Source organism: Rhincodon typus, chromosome 19 (genome assembly GCF_021869965.1).
Source record: "Rhincodon typus isolate 14 chromosome 19, sRhiTyp1.1, whole genome shotgun sequence".
Taxonomy (NCBI): Eukaryota; Metazoa; Chordata; class Chondrichthyes; order Orectolobiformes; family Rhincodontidae; genus Rhincodon; species Rhincodon typus.
In genome coordinates, this window is record NC_063350.1 from 51252438 (window position 1) to 51269745 (window position 17308).

The following is a 17308-nucleotide window of genomic DNA, read 5'->3' on the forward strand; positions in this document are numbered from 1 at the left end:
TGGACAAAGTATTGACAGATAATGATCTAAAACAACAATAGGAAACATTTAAAACATGTACAAATAAGTCCAGGAATAATGGCCCAGAAATTCACTGTATCCAAAATAGTCTGATCTATAATTGAACCCACAGCCCAATGTTCTAGGAAATTGTGTGGGATACATTTTATGAATTCGTCCTCATGGTTATCTCTGCCAATTTGACTTTACCAATCTACAGATAATTAAAGTCACTCATGATAAATGTACTGCCTTTTTTTACATGCCAGCGTTATCTCCTGACATATTCTCTGCTCTATCATATGCCTGTTGTTAGGGGGCCTTGAGACTACTACTACCACTGTCATCTTCCCCTTGTTATTTCCTGCCTCCACCCTTGTTCATTCTACATCATCTAACCTGAAATTGTTTGTTGCCGTCTTACTTATTCTATCCTGTACTAATGAAACTGCTCCGCAATCCTATACTTTCCTGTCTGTCCTTTTGAAAAATCATCCCTGAATATTTAATTACCAGCTTGATCTCCTTGTAACCATTTATCCATAATGGCTATAAGATCATGCTTATTTACCTTTTATTTGTGCCATCATCTCATTTCATTCCAAATAGTATGTACATTCAGGTAAAGAGCCATTAATTTTTTTCATTTTAACCATATTTTTCCCTTTTATCCTATTTGCTGCTGTCTTTCTACGTTTGTATACTGTTCATTATTCAGAAGGCTGTCCTGTAATGCTGCTATATCTTTGTAAGCCCACATTTCACCATCCTTGCTCTCCTCATCTCCCCACGAAATTACTTTAATCCCTCTCCACGACCCTAATTATTAGGTTTTCTAGGACACTGCTCCTAGCCTGGTTCAAGTGACGTCTGTCCCACTGGAACAACTCCTTTCTACCCCAGTACGGATACAAATGCTTGATGAACTGAAAACCAGTCCATCCACACTGATTTTGGAGCCACACACTTAACGCCTTGATCTTGTTTACTCTTTGCAGTTTGCCTGTGGCTCACGTTGAATTCCAGAGATTATTACCTTGAAGGTCCCGCTTTTGTAATTTGGACCCCCCCAATCTGTTCAAATTCTTTTAGCAGAAACTCCTTTCTATCCCTTTCAATATTGTTTGTGCCAACCTGAACGGAGACACCTCAATCTTTTCCCTCCCGCTCCTTACCACCCTGAGGAGATGTCCTTAACTCTGGCACCACATCGGCAACGCAGCCTTTGGGACCTCATTCACAGCTACAGAAAGCAGTTATCTATCTCCTTCATTCTATTGTTTCGTATCACCTCTACTTTGCTAATTCCTCCTTCACTTCAATGGCATCTTGTACCAAGTTGTGTGGTCAGTTCACTCGTGCTCCCTGCATTCCCCACTCAAGTATCAAACTTATGCTTACCAGTTTTTATTTTAAGAAAAGATAGTTGGAAAACACTGGCAACCAAATCAATATTTTTCCGAGATAGTAGGAACTGCAGATGCTGGAGAATCCGAGACAATAAGGTGCAGAGCTGGATGAACACAGCAGGCTATGAAGGGTCTAGGCCCGAAACGTCAGCCTTTCTGCTCCTATGATGCTGCTTAGCCTGCTGTGTTCATCCAGCTCTGCACCTTGTTGTCTCAATATTTTTCCGGACAGTTTTATTACACCATGGTTCATGAAATCACTATCATTAGTTCCACTGCAGGCAGGCCATATCACCTGCATTTTTTATCCTTTCCTGCTCATCTCTTGCTCTGGTGAGTTGAATTCTTGCAATAAACCTTTGTTAAAGCACCTCTGTCCCCCTTCTTACCAAACTCCTATCTGGAACCAGATTTCAAGTTTCACTTGCTTGGCCTTTCCCTCAATCAGGTGAAGTCTCCACCAGTACAGGTATTTCTGCTATAACCCATGTTTCGTTAATGCGAATGGGCTGTAATGCAATTGATGAATAGTGGACGCTGTTTGGATAACGCAAACTTTCTGCTGTACAGATATAGCGATTTTTCAATGGCGATTTCCCTATAATGCGATTTACTGTGGCGATATTCGATGGCACGTGGTCACGCAAGACGCAACTATCGTGTTATAGGAGAACTACCTGTACAATAAAATCTTTTCCTTATATGAATCTATTCAGTCACTTTTTAGCTACAGTAATCAGCACCTCACTTAGATAACGGGTTTCAGGTCCTTAAGTGCTAATTGCCACCATCGTACGTCTGTCTCTGTTAATTCGACTATTTCAACTTACAAATCTGACTTGAAGTCTAAAACTGAACTTGGACAAGAGAAATCAGTTGAATTCTTACTTTGAACCAATATTTCCAGTCTCACACATTTAGTCCTTGTCTTAGTTAGCTGAATTTTCCTTCACATCGATCATACTCTTTGCAGGGTTGGACAAATGCAGGTCATGTTGAATGGGGGTCACATTTGGTCGGGTTTGGAGGGCTGATGGGGAAGGATGGTGGACCAGTAGGGGAGGGGATGGTCGGGGCTGAGTGTCTTGATCCAACCGGTTATGATTGGAGGGTGGGTTTGGTCTGGCGGGAAGTCGGGTCACAGCTCATCAGGGAGTTATGGGGGAGTTCAGGTAGTTGCAGGAAGGGGTGGTCAATGATGAGTCTGGATGTTTTGTTACCTAGAAGTTAGTTTAGAATTTGAATTTCTAATTTCTCTGGGGCAACAATTAAGCTTAACTGAGCCCTCTCAATTCTCTGACTTAAAGGGGCATTTTTGGAGGCTTCCAGGTACAGGGGAGTTACCCATCGGAATCTTCAATTTTCTGAGCAATTCCCATGGAGTCAAATGCATTGCAGATTCTACATGATCCTGACAACTATCTGGCTGTCAGAATATTTGGACCGTATATTGTTAAATGAGAACAAGCCCAGCATCAATGAGTACGATAGATGGAAAAAAAAAGGGGGAAGAAATGAATTTAATGAAAGTTAGATGCACTGATTACATTTATAGCAGTGGAGATCATGACATTGGAAAATACAAGAAATTAGAAGGTATCTAAGGCATTAGAGTAGATTTGTAGCTCGGGTTGTGGATGTTATAGTTGGTTGGCTCGCCGAGCTGGTTTGTTGTTCTGCAGACGTTTTGTTGCCTTGCTGGGTAACGTCATCAGTGCAGCCCCGACGAAACGCCGTTGTGTTTTCCTGCCTGTTATTTAAACGCTGGAGTCTGTTGAGCTGGATTACCTCACTTCCAGTTTTCCTTCGCAGTGGAATGGGGTCAAGCTCTATGTGTTTGTTGATAGCTTTCTTCGTGGAGTACCACGCTTCTAGGAATTCCCGTACTTCTCTGCTTTGCTTGTCCCAGGATCTTGGTGTTGTCCCAGTCGAATTGGTGGTCCTCCCACATACACTCCACTGCGAAGGAAAACCAGAAGTGAGGTAATCCAGCTCAACAGACTCCAGAGTTTAAATAACAGGCGGGAAGACACAACGGCACTTCATCAGAGGCTGTCCTGATGATGTTACCCAGCACGGTAACAAAACGTCTGCGAAACAATGAACCAGCTCGGTGAGCCAAGCAACTACAAAATTTGAAGGTAATTTATTAGGAGAGCAAAAAGATGCACTTAAATTATCAACGAGGCTAAAATCAAACACTGTTGTAAAATATTCTATAAGCAGAAAAAAAGATCGATTGCGAAAAGGGCCACTTAATATTACTGGCAGTTCTAGACAAATGGCAGAAATATGAATTAATTTTTTCCACATTTGCCAGAGAAACACTGCAGGTGAACGTGGTATTAATTGAAATGAGTTAACTGCATTTAAAATAAAAAGGGAAATATTAAATTAATCAAACTTGAAGATGACTCCTGGACAGGATAGATTTCACCTGCAATTTTTTGGCCCTAAACAGTGGTCAGACAAAAGAGAAGGTTGAAGCTAGTACAGAAGTTGGAGACTAAGTTAAATAGACAGAGCAGGCAAGAGCACGGCAGAGAATGAATGAAGACTGATGAATTAAACTGCATTTATTTCAATGCAAGAGGCCTGACAGGTTAGGCAGATGAGCTTGAGGCATGGATGGGAACATGGGACTAGGTATCATAACTATTAAAGAAACATGGCTGAGGAAGGCACAGGACTGGAAGCTCAATGTTCTGGGGTACAGATGCTATTGGAAGGATAGAAGGGGAGGCAATAGAGGAGGGGGTATGGTGCTTTTGTTTAGGGAAAGCATTTCAGCAGTAGTTAGAATATTCCTGATGGATCATACAGTGAGGCCACAATTTTGGAATTGAGAAATAAAAAGGGGGTGGTCGCTTTAGGATTGTACTTGTAAGTGCCCCATCTCCCATTGTCAGCAAGAAATTGCAAAGCAGATATGTATGGAGGTTGCAGATAGTCTAAGAATAATAGAGTTGTATTAGGGGCTTTCAGCTTTCTGAAAACAGAGTGGGACTGCCATAGTATTAAGAGCTTGGATGAGGAGGAATTTAAGTGCATTCAGGAAAGCTTTCTCAATTGATATGTAGTTGGCTGTATTAGAGAAGGAGCAAAGTTCATCCTCCTTTTGGGAAATAAGGCAGGGCAAGTGACTGAGGTGTTAGTGGGGAAGCACTTTGGGACCAGTGACCATAATTCTGTTAGTTTTAAAATAGTGATGGAAAAGAATAGGTCTGGTCCACAAGTTAAAATTCTAAACTGGGGCAAGGTCAATTTTGATGGTATTAGATGGGAATCTTTGAAAAGTTGATTGGGGAGGCTGTTCACAGGCGAAGGAATGCCTGGCAAGTAGGAGGCTTTCAAAAATGAGATAATGAGTGTTAAGGGCCAACATATTCCTCTTAGAGTGAAGGGCGAGGCTGATAAGAGTAGGGAACATTTGATGACTAGAGATATGGAGGCTCTGGTTGAGGAAAAAGGAGGCTTTTTCTAGCTGGGATCAAGTGAATCACTTGAGAATTGGGAGGGTAGGAGGGGAATCGGGACGGCACAAAGTGGGCATGAGATACCTTTTGGCAGATAAGGTAAAGGAGAATCCAAAGAGATTCTACAAATAAATTAAGGGCGAAAGAGTAACGAATGAGAGTTTAGAGCCCTTGAAAAATCAATGCCGCAGATAGGTGAGGTCCCAAATGAATATTTCTCGTCCGTATTTAGCATGGAGAAAGACGTTGAAGCTAGGGAACGTGGGGAAATCTTGGGGAAATAAACTGGTATCTTGAAAACAGTCCACATTACAGAAGAGAAGATGCTGGAGCTCTTAAAATGAATAAACAGAGGTTAAATCCCAGTGACAACAAGGTGCAGGGCTGGATGAACACAGCAGGCCAAGCAGCATCATAGGAGCAGAGAGGCTGACGTTTCGGGCCTAGACCCTTCATCAGAAAAGGGGGAGGGGAAGGGGGTTCTGAAATAAATAGGGAGAGAGTGGGAGGCGGATAGAAGAGCGATAGAGGAGAGGATAGGTGGAGAGTAAACAAACGGGTCGAAGAGGCGGGGATGGAGCCAGTAAAGGTGAGTGTAGGTAGGGAGTTAGGAAGGGGATAGGTCAGTCCAGGGAGGACGGACAGGTCAAGGGGGCGGGATGAGGTTGGTCGGTAGGAGATGGAGGTGCGGCTTGAGGTGGGAGGAGGGGATAGGTGGGAGGAAGAACAGGTTAGGGAGGCAGGGACGAGCTGGACTGGTTTTGGGATGCGGTAGGGGGAGGGGAGATTTTGAAACTTGTGAAATCCACATTGATACCATTGGGCTGCAGGGTTCCCAAGCGGAATATGAGTTGCTGTTCCTGCAACCTTCGGGTGGCATCGTTGTGGCACTGCAGGAGGCCCAGGATGGACATGTCGTCTGAGGAATGGGAGGGGGAGTTGAAATGGTTCGCGACTGGGAGGTGCAGTTGTTTATTGCGAACCGAGCGTAGGTGTTCTGCAAAGCGGATGCAGTATACGACATTGGCAGATGTGCAGGTGAACATCTGCTTGATGTGGAAAGTCTTCTTGGGGCCTGCGATGGGGGTGAGGGAGGAGGTATGGGGACAGGTGTAGCACTTCCTGCGGTTGCAGGGAAAAGTGCCGGGTGTGGTGGAGCTGGAGGGGAGTGTGGAGCGGACAAGGGAGTCACGGAGAGAGTTGTCCCTCCGGAAAGCAGATAAGGGTGGGGAGGGAAAGATGTCTTTGGTGGTGGGGTCGGATTGCAGATGGCGGAAGTGTCGGAGGATGATGCGTTGGATCCGGAGGTTGGTGGGGTGGTACGTGAGGACGAGGGGGATTCTTTTTTGGTTTTTATTGCGTGGACGGGGTGTGAGGGATGAGGTGCGGGAGATGTGGGAGACACGGTTGAGGGCGTTCTCAACCACCGAGGGGGGCAAGTCACGGTCCTCGTTTTTCAAGGACAACTGAGATGTACGGGAGTGGAATGCCTCATCCTGGGAGCAGATGCGGCGGAGGCGAGGGAATTGGGAATAGGGGATAGCATTTTTTGCAGGAAGGTGGGAGGGAGGAAGTGTATTCGAGGTAGCTGTGGGAGTCGGTGGGCTTGAAATGAATATCGGTTTCTAGGTGGTTGCCCGATATGGAGACAGAGAGGTCCAGGAAGGGGAGAGAGGTGTTAGAGATGGTCCAGGTAAACTTAAGGTTGGGGTGGAAGGTGTTAGTGAAGTAGATGAACTGTTCGAGCTCCTCGTGGGAGCACGAGGCGGCGCCGATACAGTCATCAATGTAACGGAGGAAGAGGTGGGGTTTGGGGCCGGTGTAGGTACGGAAGAGGGATTGTTCCACGTAACCTACAAAGAGGCAGGCGTAGCTTGGGCCCATGCGGGTACCCATGGCTACCCCTTTTGTCTGTAGGAAGTGGGAGGAATTGAAAGAGAAGTTGTTGAGTGTGAGGACGAGTTCAGCTAAGCGGATGAGGGTATCAGTGGAGGGGGACTGGTCGGGCCTGCGGGACAGGAAGAAGCGGAGGGCCTTAAGGCCATCTGCGTGGGGAATGCAGGTGTAGAGGGACTGGACGTCCACCTCCATCTCCTACCGACCAACCTCATCCCGCCCCCTTGACCTGTCCATCCTCCCTGGACTGACCTATCCCCTTCCTAACTCCCTACCTACACTCACCTTTACTGGCTCCATCCCCGCCTCTTCGACCTGTTTGTTTACTCTCCACCTATCCTCTCCTCTATCCCTCTTCTATCTGCCTCCCACTCTCTCCCTATTTATTTCGGAACCCCCTTCCCCTCCCCCTTTTCTGATGAAGGGTCTAGGCCCGAAACGTCAGCCTCTCTGCTCCTATGATGCTGCTTGGCCTGCTGTGTTCATCCAGCCCTGCACCTTGTTGTCTCAGATTCTCCAGCATCTGCAGTTCCTACTATCTCTGATTCAATTTTAAATCCCAGTGACCTGGTCAAGTGTATCCCAGGATATTGTGGGAAGGTAGGAGAGAAATTGCAGGACCCCTAACAGACATTTATATTATCACAGCCACAGATGAGGTGCCACAGGGTGGCTAATGTTGTGCAATTATTAAAGAAAGGCTGCAAGAAAAAGCCAGGAAAGTACAGACTGGTGAGCCTGAAGTCAGTGGTGGGTAAGTTGTTGGAGGGGATTCTGACAGATAGGATCTGCATGCATTTGGCAAGGCAAGGACTGATTAGGGATAGTCAGCATGGCTTTGCGCATAGGAAATCCATGTCTCACAAACTTGACTGAGTTTTTTTTGAAGAGGTAACAGAGAGAGAGAGATGAAGGCAGGGCAGTAATTGTTGTCCACGTGGTCTTTAGCAAGGCCTTCGACAAGGTTCCACAGGGTAGGCTGCTTAGTAAGGTTAGATCACTTGGGATCCAGGGAGAGCTAACCAATTGGATACAAAATTGGCTTGACGGTAGGAGAGAGGAGGGTGGTGCTTGAGGGATGTTGTTCAAACTGGATGCTGGTGACCAGCGGTGTTCCACAAGGATCGGTGCTGAGCCCACTGTTGTTTTTTCCATTTACATAAACGATTTGGATGAGAATATGGGAGGAATGGTTAGTAAGTTTATAGACGACACCAAAATTGGTGATATAGTGGATAGTGGAGAAGGTTATCTAAGAGTACGTCAGGATCTTGGCCAAATGGGCCAGTGGGCCAAGGAATGGCGGATAGAGTTTAATTCATATAAATAATGAGGTGTTGCATTTTGGTAAGACAAACCAGGGCAGGACTTATACAGTTCGTGGTCGGGCCCTGGGGAGTGTTGTTGAATAGAGAGACCTAGGGGTGCAGGTACACAGTTCCTTGAAAGTGGCGTCATGGATGGACAGGGTGGTAAAGGAGGTGTTTGGCATGCTTGCTTTCATCGATCAGAGCATTGAGTACAGGACATCATGTTACAGCTGTACAATGATGTGGAAGTGCTGGTGTTGGACTTGGGTGGACAAAGTCAGAAGTCACAACACCAGGTTATAGCCAAACAAGTTTATTTGAAATCTCAAGGTTTCAGAGTGCTGCTCCTTCGTCAAGTGATGGAGGAGCAGCATTCCGAAAGCTAGTGATTTCAAATAAACCTGTTGAACTATAATCTGGTGTCATAGACCTTCTGACAGCTTCACAAGGCATTGGTAAAGCCACATTTGGAGTACTGCATAGAATTCTAGTTGTCCTGCTAGAGGAAGAATGTCTTTAAACTGGAAAGGGTGCGACAAAGATTTACAAGGAGGTTACTGAGATTGGAAGGTTTGCGTTATAAGGAGACACTGGATAGGCTGATACTGTTCTCCCCTGCGGCACAGGAAGCTGATGGGTGATCTTAGAGGTTTATAAAATCATGAAGGGCATAGGTTGTTGACTTGCTCGCTGAGCTGGCTTGTTTTCATTTGGGCGTTTCATCACCATGCTAGGTAACGTTATCAGTGAGGTCTCCGATGAAGCAAATTTGTTCTACTCCGCTTGGAATTTATACTGTCCGGTCTGTTATGGTGAGTTGTCATTTTCGGCTTTGTTCTGTATGGGTTAGTATACGGATCACCTCATTCCATCCACTCAACCCAAGAATTCCTCAATACCCTCAAGAACGTAAAAATCATTGACAACGAGATTATGGTATCCTTTGATGTCACAGTATTATTCATATCAATTGACATCCCACTAGCCAAAGAAACACTGGCCACATTACTAGGGGAAGCAGGAACGCGGACCAGCAGCTCCATCAGCAGCAACAACAACAACAACATACTCAAACTACTAGGCTTGTGCCTTATCACACACTTGGCCTTTAATGGTCAAGCATACAAACAGATCAATGGCATACCAATTCCTTCACCCATCTCACTCATCACAAAGGCAGTCATGCAAAGACGAGGACACGCTACCCTCCCCCTCAATCAACCAAAACTCTGGATCTGGTATGTGGACGACACATTTTTCTTCATCAAACAAACCAAACTAGAAGAGACCCACCACCACATCAACAATGTATTCGCCGGGATTAAATTCACGAGAGAAGAAGAAAACAACAATCAGCTTCCGTTTCTGCAAGTCAGCATTGAACATATGACCAACGGGAAATTCCAAACCTCTGTGTACAGCAAAGCAACCCACACTGACCAAATCCTCAACTTCCACAGCAACTACCCAAACGTCCACAAACAAAGCTGTGTTAGGACACTATTTAAGCGGGCCACCACTCACTGCAACACGCCAGATCTACACAGGAAAAAGGAAGAGCACCTATACAAAATCTTCGCCACAAGCGGACATCCCCCCAACTTCATCTGCAGGTGCCTGCTAAATAGACAACAAGTGGACACAGTATGCCCTAACACACTGGCCACACTGCCCTACACTAAGAACATATCAGAACTGACGAGACTCCTACAGCCACCAGGAATCATGGTAGCACACAAGCCCGCAGCCACTCTACGACAAACACTCCTAAGGATTAAAGACCCCATTCCCACAACATGCGGAACCAACATAGTTTACAAAATACCATGCAACGACTGCCACAAGCATTACATCGGACAGACAGCAAGGAAATAGCCATCAGAACACACTAACATCAGCTAGCAGCAAAACAACACGATGAACTCTCCTTTAATATTAGTACACTCAGACAATGAAAGCTATCAGTTTACCTGGGACAATGTAACCGTAGTAGCCCAAGCCAAACATAGACACGTATGGGAATTCCTAGAGGCAATCATCAAACATATAGAATCGGACCCCATATGCAATCCCATACAGAACAAAACCGTAAATGACACAACTTGCCATAAAAGACCAGACAGTATAAATTCCAATGCTTTATTTCCAAAACATCGCTTCATTGGAGACCTCACTGACATTACCTAGCATTGTGATGAAACATCTGAACAAAAACAAGCCAGCTCGGCCAGCAAGTCAACAACCTCGCCCACAGCCTGAGCTATAAATCTTTGCTAAAATCCGTAAAATGAAGGGCATAGATAAGGTGAATAGCTAAGCTTTTTTCTGCAGAGTTGGGGAGTCCATAGGCTTAAGGTGAGAGGAAAAAGATTTAAAAGGGACCTGAGGAGCAACATTTTCATACAGAGGGTAGTGTGTAAATGGAGCTATCTGCCAGAGAAGTGGTAGAGGTGAGTACAGTTACAACATTTAAAAGACTTTTGGACAGGTACATGGATAGGAAAAGGTTTTGAGGGATATAGGCAAACGCAGACAAATGGAACTAGTTTAGTTTAGGAAACCTGGTCAGCATGGACGAGTTGGGCTGAAGGGCCTGTCTCTGTGCTGTATGACTCTGACTGAAGCCAATAGTTAGGGAATCGCAATTTGAGGTAGGGACCAAACAAAATAGCTTCAGTATGTCTTCCCAGTATTTCATTGAAGAAAAGTGCTGCTCATCTGCACCGGCCGTCTGGTAAACAGTCTGATAATAACAACATTGGTGGAGTTCTCACAGGTGATGATGACGTAGAACTGGGTGTCATCAGTGTACATGCAGAAATGTAATGTTGTAACGTCAACTGAAACCATGGGGCAGGGTGTAGATAAGAAGTAGGAGGGATCCAAGGCTAAATCCTTGGGGATGGAAAATATCTAGATCCTTGGGGACTCAGTGGGTAACGACTTGGGAGTGAAAAGAGATTGTGAGCAGTGACCTGGCTGTGATTAGATCAGAATGGGATCGGATTATGGTTTTGGAGAAGGATGCAGATTTATTTCGAGAGGGAGATAGGATTTAGGCCTGAAGTTATGCAAGTTAAACCTTCGAGAACATCTCTGAAGTATTGTGTATACGGTTGACTAATAATTAATTGACAGTAAACCATGTTGAGACATGTGGTAGTCATGACAAATGCTGTAGAGTGCAACCTTATCTTTCTTTATAGTTCTGATGACTTTTTTTTACAGTTACGCACGCACACGTGCTCCTGCCACCACGCCTGAGGCACGGTGACGTGCTTGTTATCTCGCGAATGAGAGCATAGGCTATGGTCCTCTTGGACTATAGTGACTCTTGCTTTAATAAGAAGTGGCGTTGCACAGATCGCGTCTTTCTTTTTCCCTGCAAAAAGCAGGCTGAAGGATGATCCAATAGAAATCTTGAAAATTTATGAGCGGGTTTTATGGAGTTGGCATAAGTAAAATCTTTCTATTTATTTGCAACAGGCAAGGAAAATCAGCCTTACCCTTATTGTGCTTTGTCAACCGTGCTGATAAGTGCAGTGATGATATTAGAAAATTTAATTGAACTGCATAGGGCCACCCCAATAGAGAAGTGCTAAATGAATTTGATGTGGGAATTGAGAATTGGGAATTTAGACCACACGTTTGAATTCTGTTCCCACTTCCAAAACATACTTTTTTTTTTTGTATTTAATTGTTAATTCTGCAAGTCAAGAATGAACTCTCTTAAGGCTGTGAATTTGAGTTGATATGACTTATAGATAAGCAAGTATATTTTGTTTTCTTCCAGCGACTTGAGCCACAGCACACAGTTTGTCCAGGGGCTGTCTCTCTGTACATTGGGCTGTATGGGGTCATCAGATATGTGCAGAGATCTGGCTGGAGAGGTGGAGAAACTGTTGAAGAACTCCAACTCGTACATTCGTAAAAAGGTGAGACTTTCCCTTTGGGACAGTTTTAAGGATGTAAATGACTCCAATCGACAAAAGGCAAAATTTACCTTAAACCTGTTAATATGTTTTCATCAATTTTCCCTTTAAATAGTTTCCATATCTGGCCAATGATTTGAAATGCTTCTTATTCTAGGCTAGATCCTCTTTGACCCCCATTTACATTATATTCCATCTGCCAAACTAGCCTCTTTTCTTCCTGTCATTAGCTGACTGTGTAATTTAAATGGAGAAAGATTGCAGAAAGCTATAGCACAGAGAGAGTTGGAAGGCCTTGTGCATTAATCACAAAGCTGGTATAAAAGTTCAGCAGGTAATAGAGAGAGCAAATGGTATGAACCTGTTCTGAAGAAGGGTAATTGAACCTGAAACATTAACTCTGATTTCTCTGTACAGATGCTGTCGGACCTGCTGAGATTTTCCACAATTTCTGTTTGTTGTTGAATGCAAATGGAATGTTCACATTTACTTACAAGAGAATGAAGTATTAAAATAGGGGAACCTTGCTGAAATTATATGAGGCACATGTCAGGCTGGAATACGGTGAACACTTTTAGACTCAAATTCATGCAGAGCTGAAAAGGCCCTTAGTCCGTTAAATCTACACTGACATAACTACCACTGCAGGTGCACTAATCCCACTTTCCTGCACTTGTCCTATTTCCATGAATGTTCTGATATCTGAAGTGCTCATCTAAATATTTTTTTAAAGGTTGTATGGTTTTTGGCCTCTACTACCTTCCCAGGCAGTGCGTTCCAAATTCCCACCACCCGCTGAGTGAAAAGGTTTTTTCCAAAATCCCCTCTGAATCTCCTGTCCCTTGCCCTAAAACTGCCAGCTCGTGATTGACCCCTGAACCAAGGGGAACAGCTGCCCTCTATTCACCCTGTATATATCCCTCAATTTTATATCGCAATCATGACGCGCCCACCCCCCCAATCCAAGCCTATATAGTGTCTCCTTGTGGCTCAGTTTCTCTAACCCAGGCAACATCCTGGTGAACCTTCTCTGTACCCCCTCTAGTGCTATCACATCCTTCCGGTAGTGAGGCGACGAGAGCTGCACACAGTACTCCAGCTGTAGCCTCATCAGCACTCTCTATAACTCCAATGTTACCCTCTTGCTCTTATATGCTGTGCCACAGCTGATGAAAGCAAGTGTCCCAGATGCCCTCTTAACTATCCTATTCACGTGCTCTGCTGACTTCAGGGATCTGTGAATAATTACCCCAAGATCCATCTGTTCCTCTAAGCTACCAGTCTCCTGCCATTCATTAAATACTGCCTCATCTTGTTCCTTCTTCCAAAGTGCATCACTTCACACTTATCAAGATTAAATGTGAACTATCGCTGGGCTGCCTATCTGACCAACCAGTCTATATCTTCCTGTAACCTACAGCCACCATCTTTGCTATTAACCACAAATTTTGGTGTCATCTGCAATTTTGCTTAACAGCCCCCCAACATTTTCATCTATAACATTTATGCAGATAACAAACAATAAGGGTCCCGGTACTGATCTTGTGGTACACTGCTGGACGTCGGCCTCCAATCACTGAAACAGCCTTCTACCACTAGCCTTTGTGTCCTGTTACTAAGCCAGTTTCTGATCCATCTCGCCATTTCCCTCAATTCCATGTGCTTTAACCTTCTCAATCAGTCTCCCATGGGAGACTTTTGTCAAAAGCTTTGTTAAAATCCATATAAACTACGCCACCTGAACTTACCTCATCCATACGCTTGATCAGATTTTCAAAAGACTCCAACAGATTTGTTAGGCATGAACTCCCCCTGACAAAGTCATGCTGACTATCTCTAATTAATCCATGCCTTTCCAAGTGGGTATTAATTTGCTCCTTCAGAATTTTCTCAAATAGTTTCCCTACCACTGACATGAGACTCGCTGGCCTGTAATTTCCTGGTTCATTTCTGCCTCCCTTCTTGAAAAATGGAACCATATTAGTCTTCCTCCAGTTCTCTGACACTTACCCCGTGTCCCAGAGAGGGACTAAAAATTTGTGTCCGTGTCCATGCCCCTGCAATTTCCTCCCTCACCTCCCACAGCAGTCTGGGATCCAGGTCATTGGGGCCAGGGGATTTGTCTGTTTTTAAGCCCGACAGAGCCTCCAATACCTCCCCATTTCCTGTGTCAAACTGTGCAAGTTCCTCTCGGTCCCTTTTCCTGAATTCTGTACCTACTTTCTCCTTTTCCAGAGTGATGACCAGAGAGAAGTATTCATTTAGCACCCTTCCAATATCCTGCAGCTTCACATACAATTTGCTCCTTTGGTCCCTAATGGGCCCTTCTGTTTCCCTGGTTAACCTCTTCCCTTTAACATTTTTATAAAATACCTTAGGATCTTCTCCCCTAATACTGTTCACAAGTCCTTTTTCATGCCCTCTTTTTGCTCTTATTGCTTTAAGTTCCCTCCTGCACTTCCTGTGTTCCTTTAGGGCAGGAACCAAATTGCTCCCTTTGGACTTGCTAAAAGCCCTTCTCCCTCATCGAGTCCTGAATTGTCCTAGACATCCAGGGTTTTCTCAACTTGTTGATCCTCCATTTCCCTCTAAAGGCTACATGTTGGATCTATACTCTCCCTAGCTCCTTTTGAATGCCCCCCCACTGCTCTGCTGTAGGCATACTTGCAAGCAACTGTTCCCAGTCAATTGTGGCCAGATCCTGCTTTAGTTTAATAAAAATCTGCCTTCCCTCAATCCAAAGCCATCTTTTTCCTTGCCCAGAACAAATTCGAACAGTACCATGTTGTGATCATTATGGCTAAAATGTTCCCCCACTGCCACATTGAACACTTGTCTGACTACTTCCCCTGAAACCAGATCCAGCACTGTGCCGTCCCTTGTTGTACCTTCTACATATTGATACAAAAAACTCCCCTGGATACATTTCAAGAAAGCTGCCCCTTCTAAACTCTCAACACTGAGTATCTCAGTTTTTATTGGGAAAGTTGAAATCTCTAAGTATAGTTACCCAATTATTACTCTTACACGCCTCTGTAAACTGTCTACATATTTGCTCCTCTCTTTCCCACTGACTCTTTTGGGGGCTTATAATGCACTCCCAGCAAAGTAGCTGCCTCTTTAACATTCCTAATTCTACTAACGAAGTCTCATTTGAGGACCCTTCCAAGATATCAACTCTCTTTATTGCAGTAATTGACTCCACCACCCTTTTCACACCCTCCTCTGTCTTGCCTAAAGATACTATACCGAGGATGGTTGAATTGCCAGTCCAGTCCTTCCCTCAACTATGTTTCTGTGATGGCAATAATATCATACTTCCATGTGTCAATCCACGCCATTAACTCATCAGTCTTACCTGTTACATTCCTAGCATTAAAGACCATCTAGCCTTGCCGCCTTTTCATGACACGCAACATAGCTGAACTCTGTGACTTGCTTCCTTTACTGTGGCATGATGTGTCTCTGTTTCATTGATATTCTGTGTCCCTCCCCCTGCCTGACTAGTTTAAACTCCTCCAAGAATGCAAGGAAATCTCCCTGCAAGGATGTTGGTCCCAACGTGGTTCAGATGCAGACTATGCTGTTTGTACACATCCCGTCTTCCCTAAAAACAATCCCAATGTTCTAGGAATCTAAAACCTTCCCCTTGCACGAACTCTTGTGCCACGCATTCATCTGTCCTATTTCTGAACTTGCTAGTACATGGCGCAACCATTTTAGGTCCTGTTTTTTAATCTACTGCCTAGCTCCCTGAATTCTTGATGCAAGACCACATTCCTCACTTTGCCATTGGTACCAACGTATACCATGACCTCTAACTCATCACCCTCTTATTTCAGATGACCTGCAGCCTTTCAGTGACATCACTGACCCTGGCACCAGGGAGGCAACACCACATCCTGGAGTCACATCTTCGGCTGCAGATTTGCCTGTCTGCTCCTCAGACTAAAGAATCCCCTGTCCCCTGCTCTTCCTTTCTTCCTCACCCCCCTGTACAGTCAAGCCACTTGAGGTGCCAGAAACTTGGCTCTGACTGCATTCCTCCGAGGTATCAGCAACCTCATCAGCTTTCAAAATGGAATACCAGTAAATGAATGAGACCCTTGGTGATTCCTGCACTACCTGCCTGTTCTTTTTGGATTGTCTGGTGGTCACCCACTCCCTTCTTTCCTCTAGTCTCTTGAGCTGCAGTGTGACCACCTCTGTAAACGTGCTATCCACATAACTCTCAGCCTTGTGGATGCATTGCAGTGTCTTCAAACAGTGCTCAAACTCCGAGACCCCAGAGCTCCAGTTTCTGCAGCTGAGAGCACTTCCTGCACATGTGGTCATCCAGGACACTGGCAGCATCCAGGACTCCCACGTATGACAGGCTGTACGTTCACTCAGCCAACCTCTCCTGACACTTGGTAAATTTTAAATTAATGCCTTAGACTAGTTTTATTCCCTTATTTAAGGAAAGGTACACTGTCATTCAAGGCAGTCCAGCGGAGGTTCACTGGGCTGATCGATGGTTTGAAGGGACTGCCTTATGAGGAGAGCTTGAGTAGTTTGGGCCTTCACTCAGTGAAGTTTAGAAGAATGAGATGCAGTGAATAAAGATGTCTCCTGTACTACATTTCTGCTTCTGCCATGCTTTTGTGGTTCAACCTCCCGTGTGATATCGCCTCTTAGTGGGACTGAGTCTTCACTGAGTGTGACATCAAGTAGCCCTAGCAAGGCTGGAGTTCAGGGGAAATATTCTCCTCTGGTTAGAGTTATATCTGGCACAAAGAAAAATGGTTATACTTGATGAAGATCAGTTATCTCAGCTGTGTATGGTGAAATTCACCAAGGCTTAGACAGCATCTTCTAAATCCATGACCACCACTAGCTAGAAGGGCATGAGAGCACTACCACCTAAAGTTACCCTCCAAGCCACTCACCATCCTAAAAATATGTTATTGCTCCTTCAGTGTTACTGAGTCACAAACCTGGGTCTCCCTCCAAGTGCCATTGTTGGCGTACCTACACCAAATGGACTGCAGCAGTTCACAAAGGTAGACTCACCATCACCACCACCTTATGGGCAACTGGGGATGAACAATAATTCTGGCCACATCATGGCAGCAGCATCCACATCTCGTGCATAAAAAGGTGATAATTTCAGAAAGCAATGTGTGTCTAGTAAAGACAGAAACAATAAAGGCTGTGCAGTTTAAGAACCCTTAGTCCTTGAAATGTAAGATTTTTTTTTTAATCTGAGACAGTTTTTTTTAATTGTTGATTCATGCTCTCAGCAT

The 17308-nt window shown here is 44.6% G+C and overlaps 1 protein-coding gene across 3 annotated transcripts in view; it reads left to right on the forward strand.

The window, feature by feature from the left end:
* Window positions 1-17075, forward strand: part of LOC125485425 (AP-1 complex subunit gamma-1-like) — a 70401-nt gene extending 53326 nt beyond the window's left edge. The window contains exons 4-5 of one of the 3 annotated variants that reach the window (XM_048608111.1): window positions 11885-12026; window positions 16982-17071. In XM_048608111.1, coding sequence (XP_048464068.1) covers window positions 11885-12026; window positions 16982-16990 — 151 coding nt within the window. In that variant the 3' untranslated portion in view covers window positions 16991-17071. Of the gene's footprint in view, window positions 1-11884; window positions 12027-16981 lie in introns of all 3 variants that reach the window. The other 2 variants (XM_048608109.1, XM_048608110.1) reach the window with 2 other exon arrangements.
* The last annotated feature ends 233 nt before the right edge of the window (window positions 17076-17308 follow it).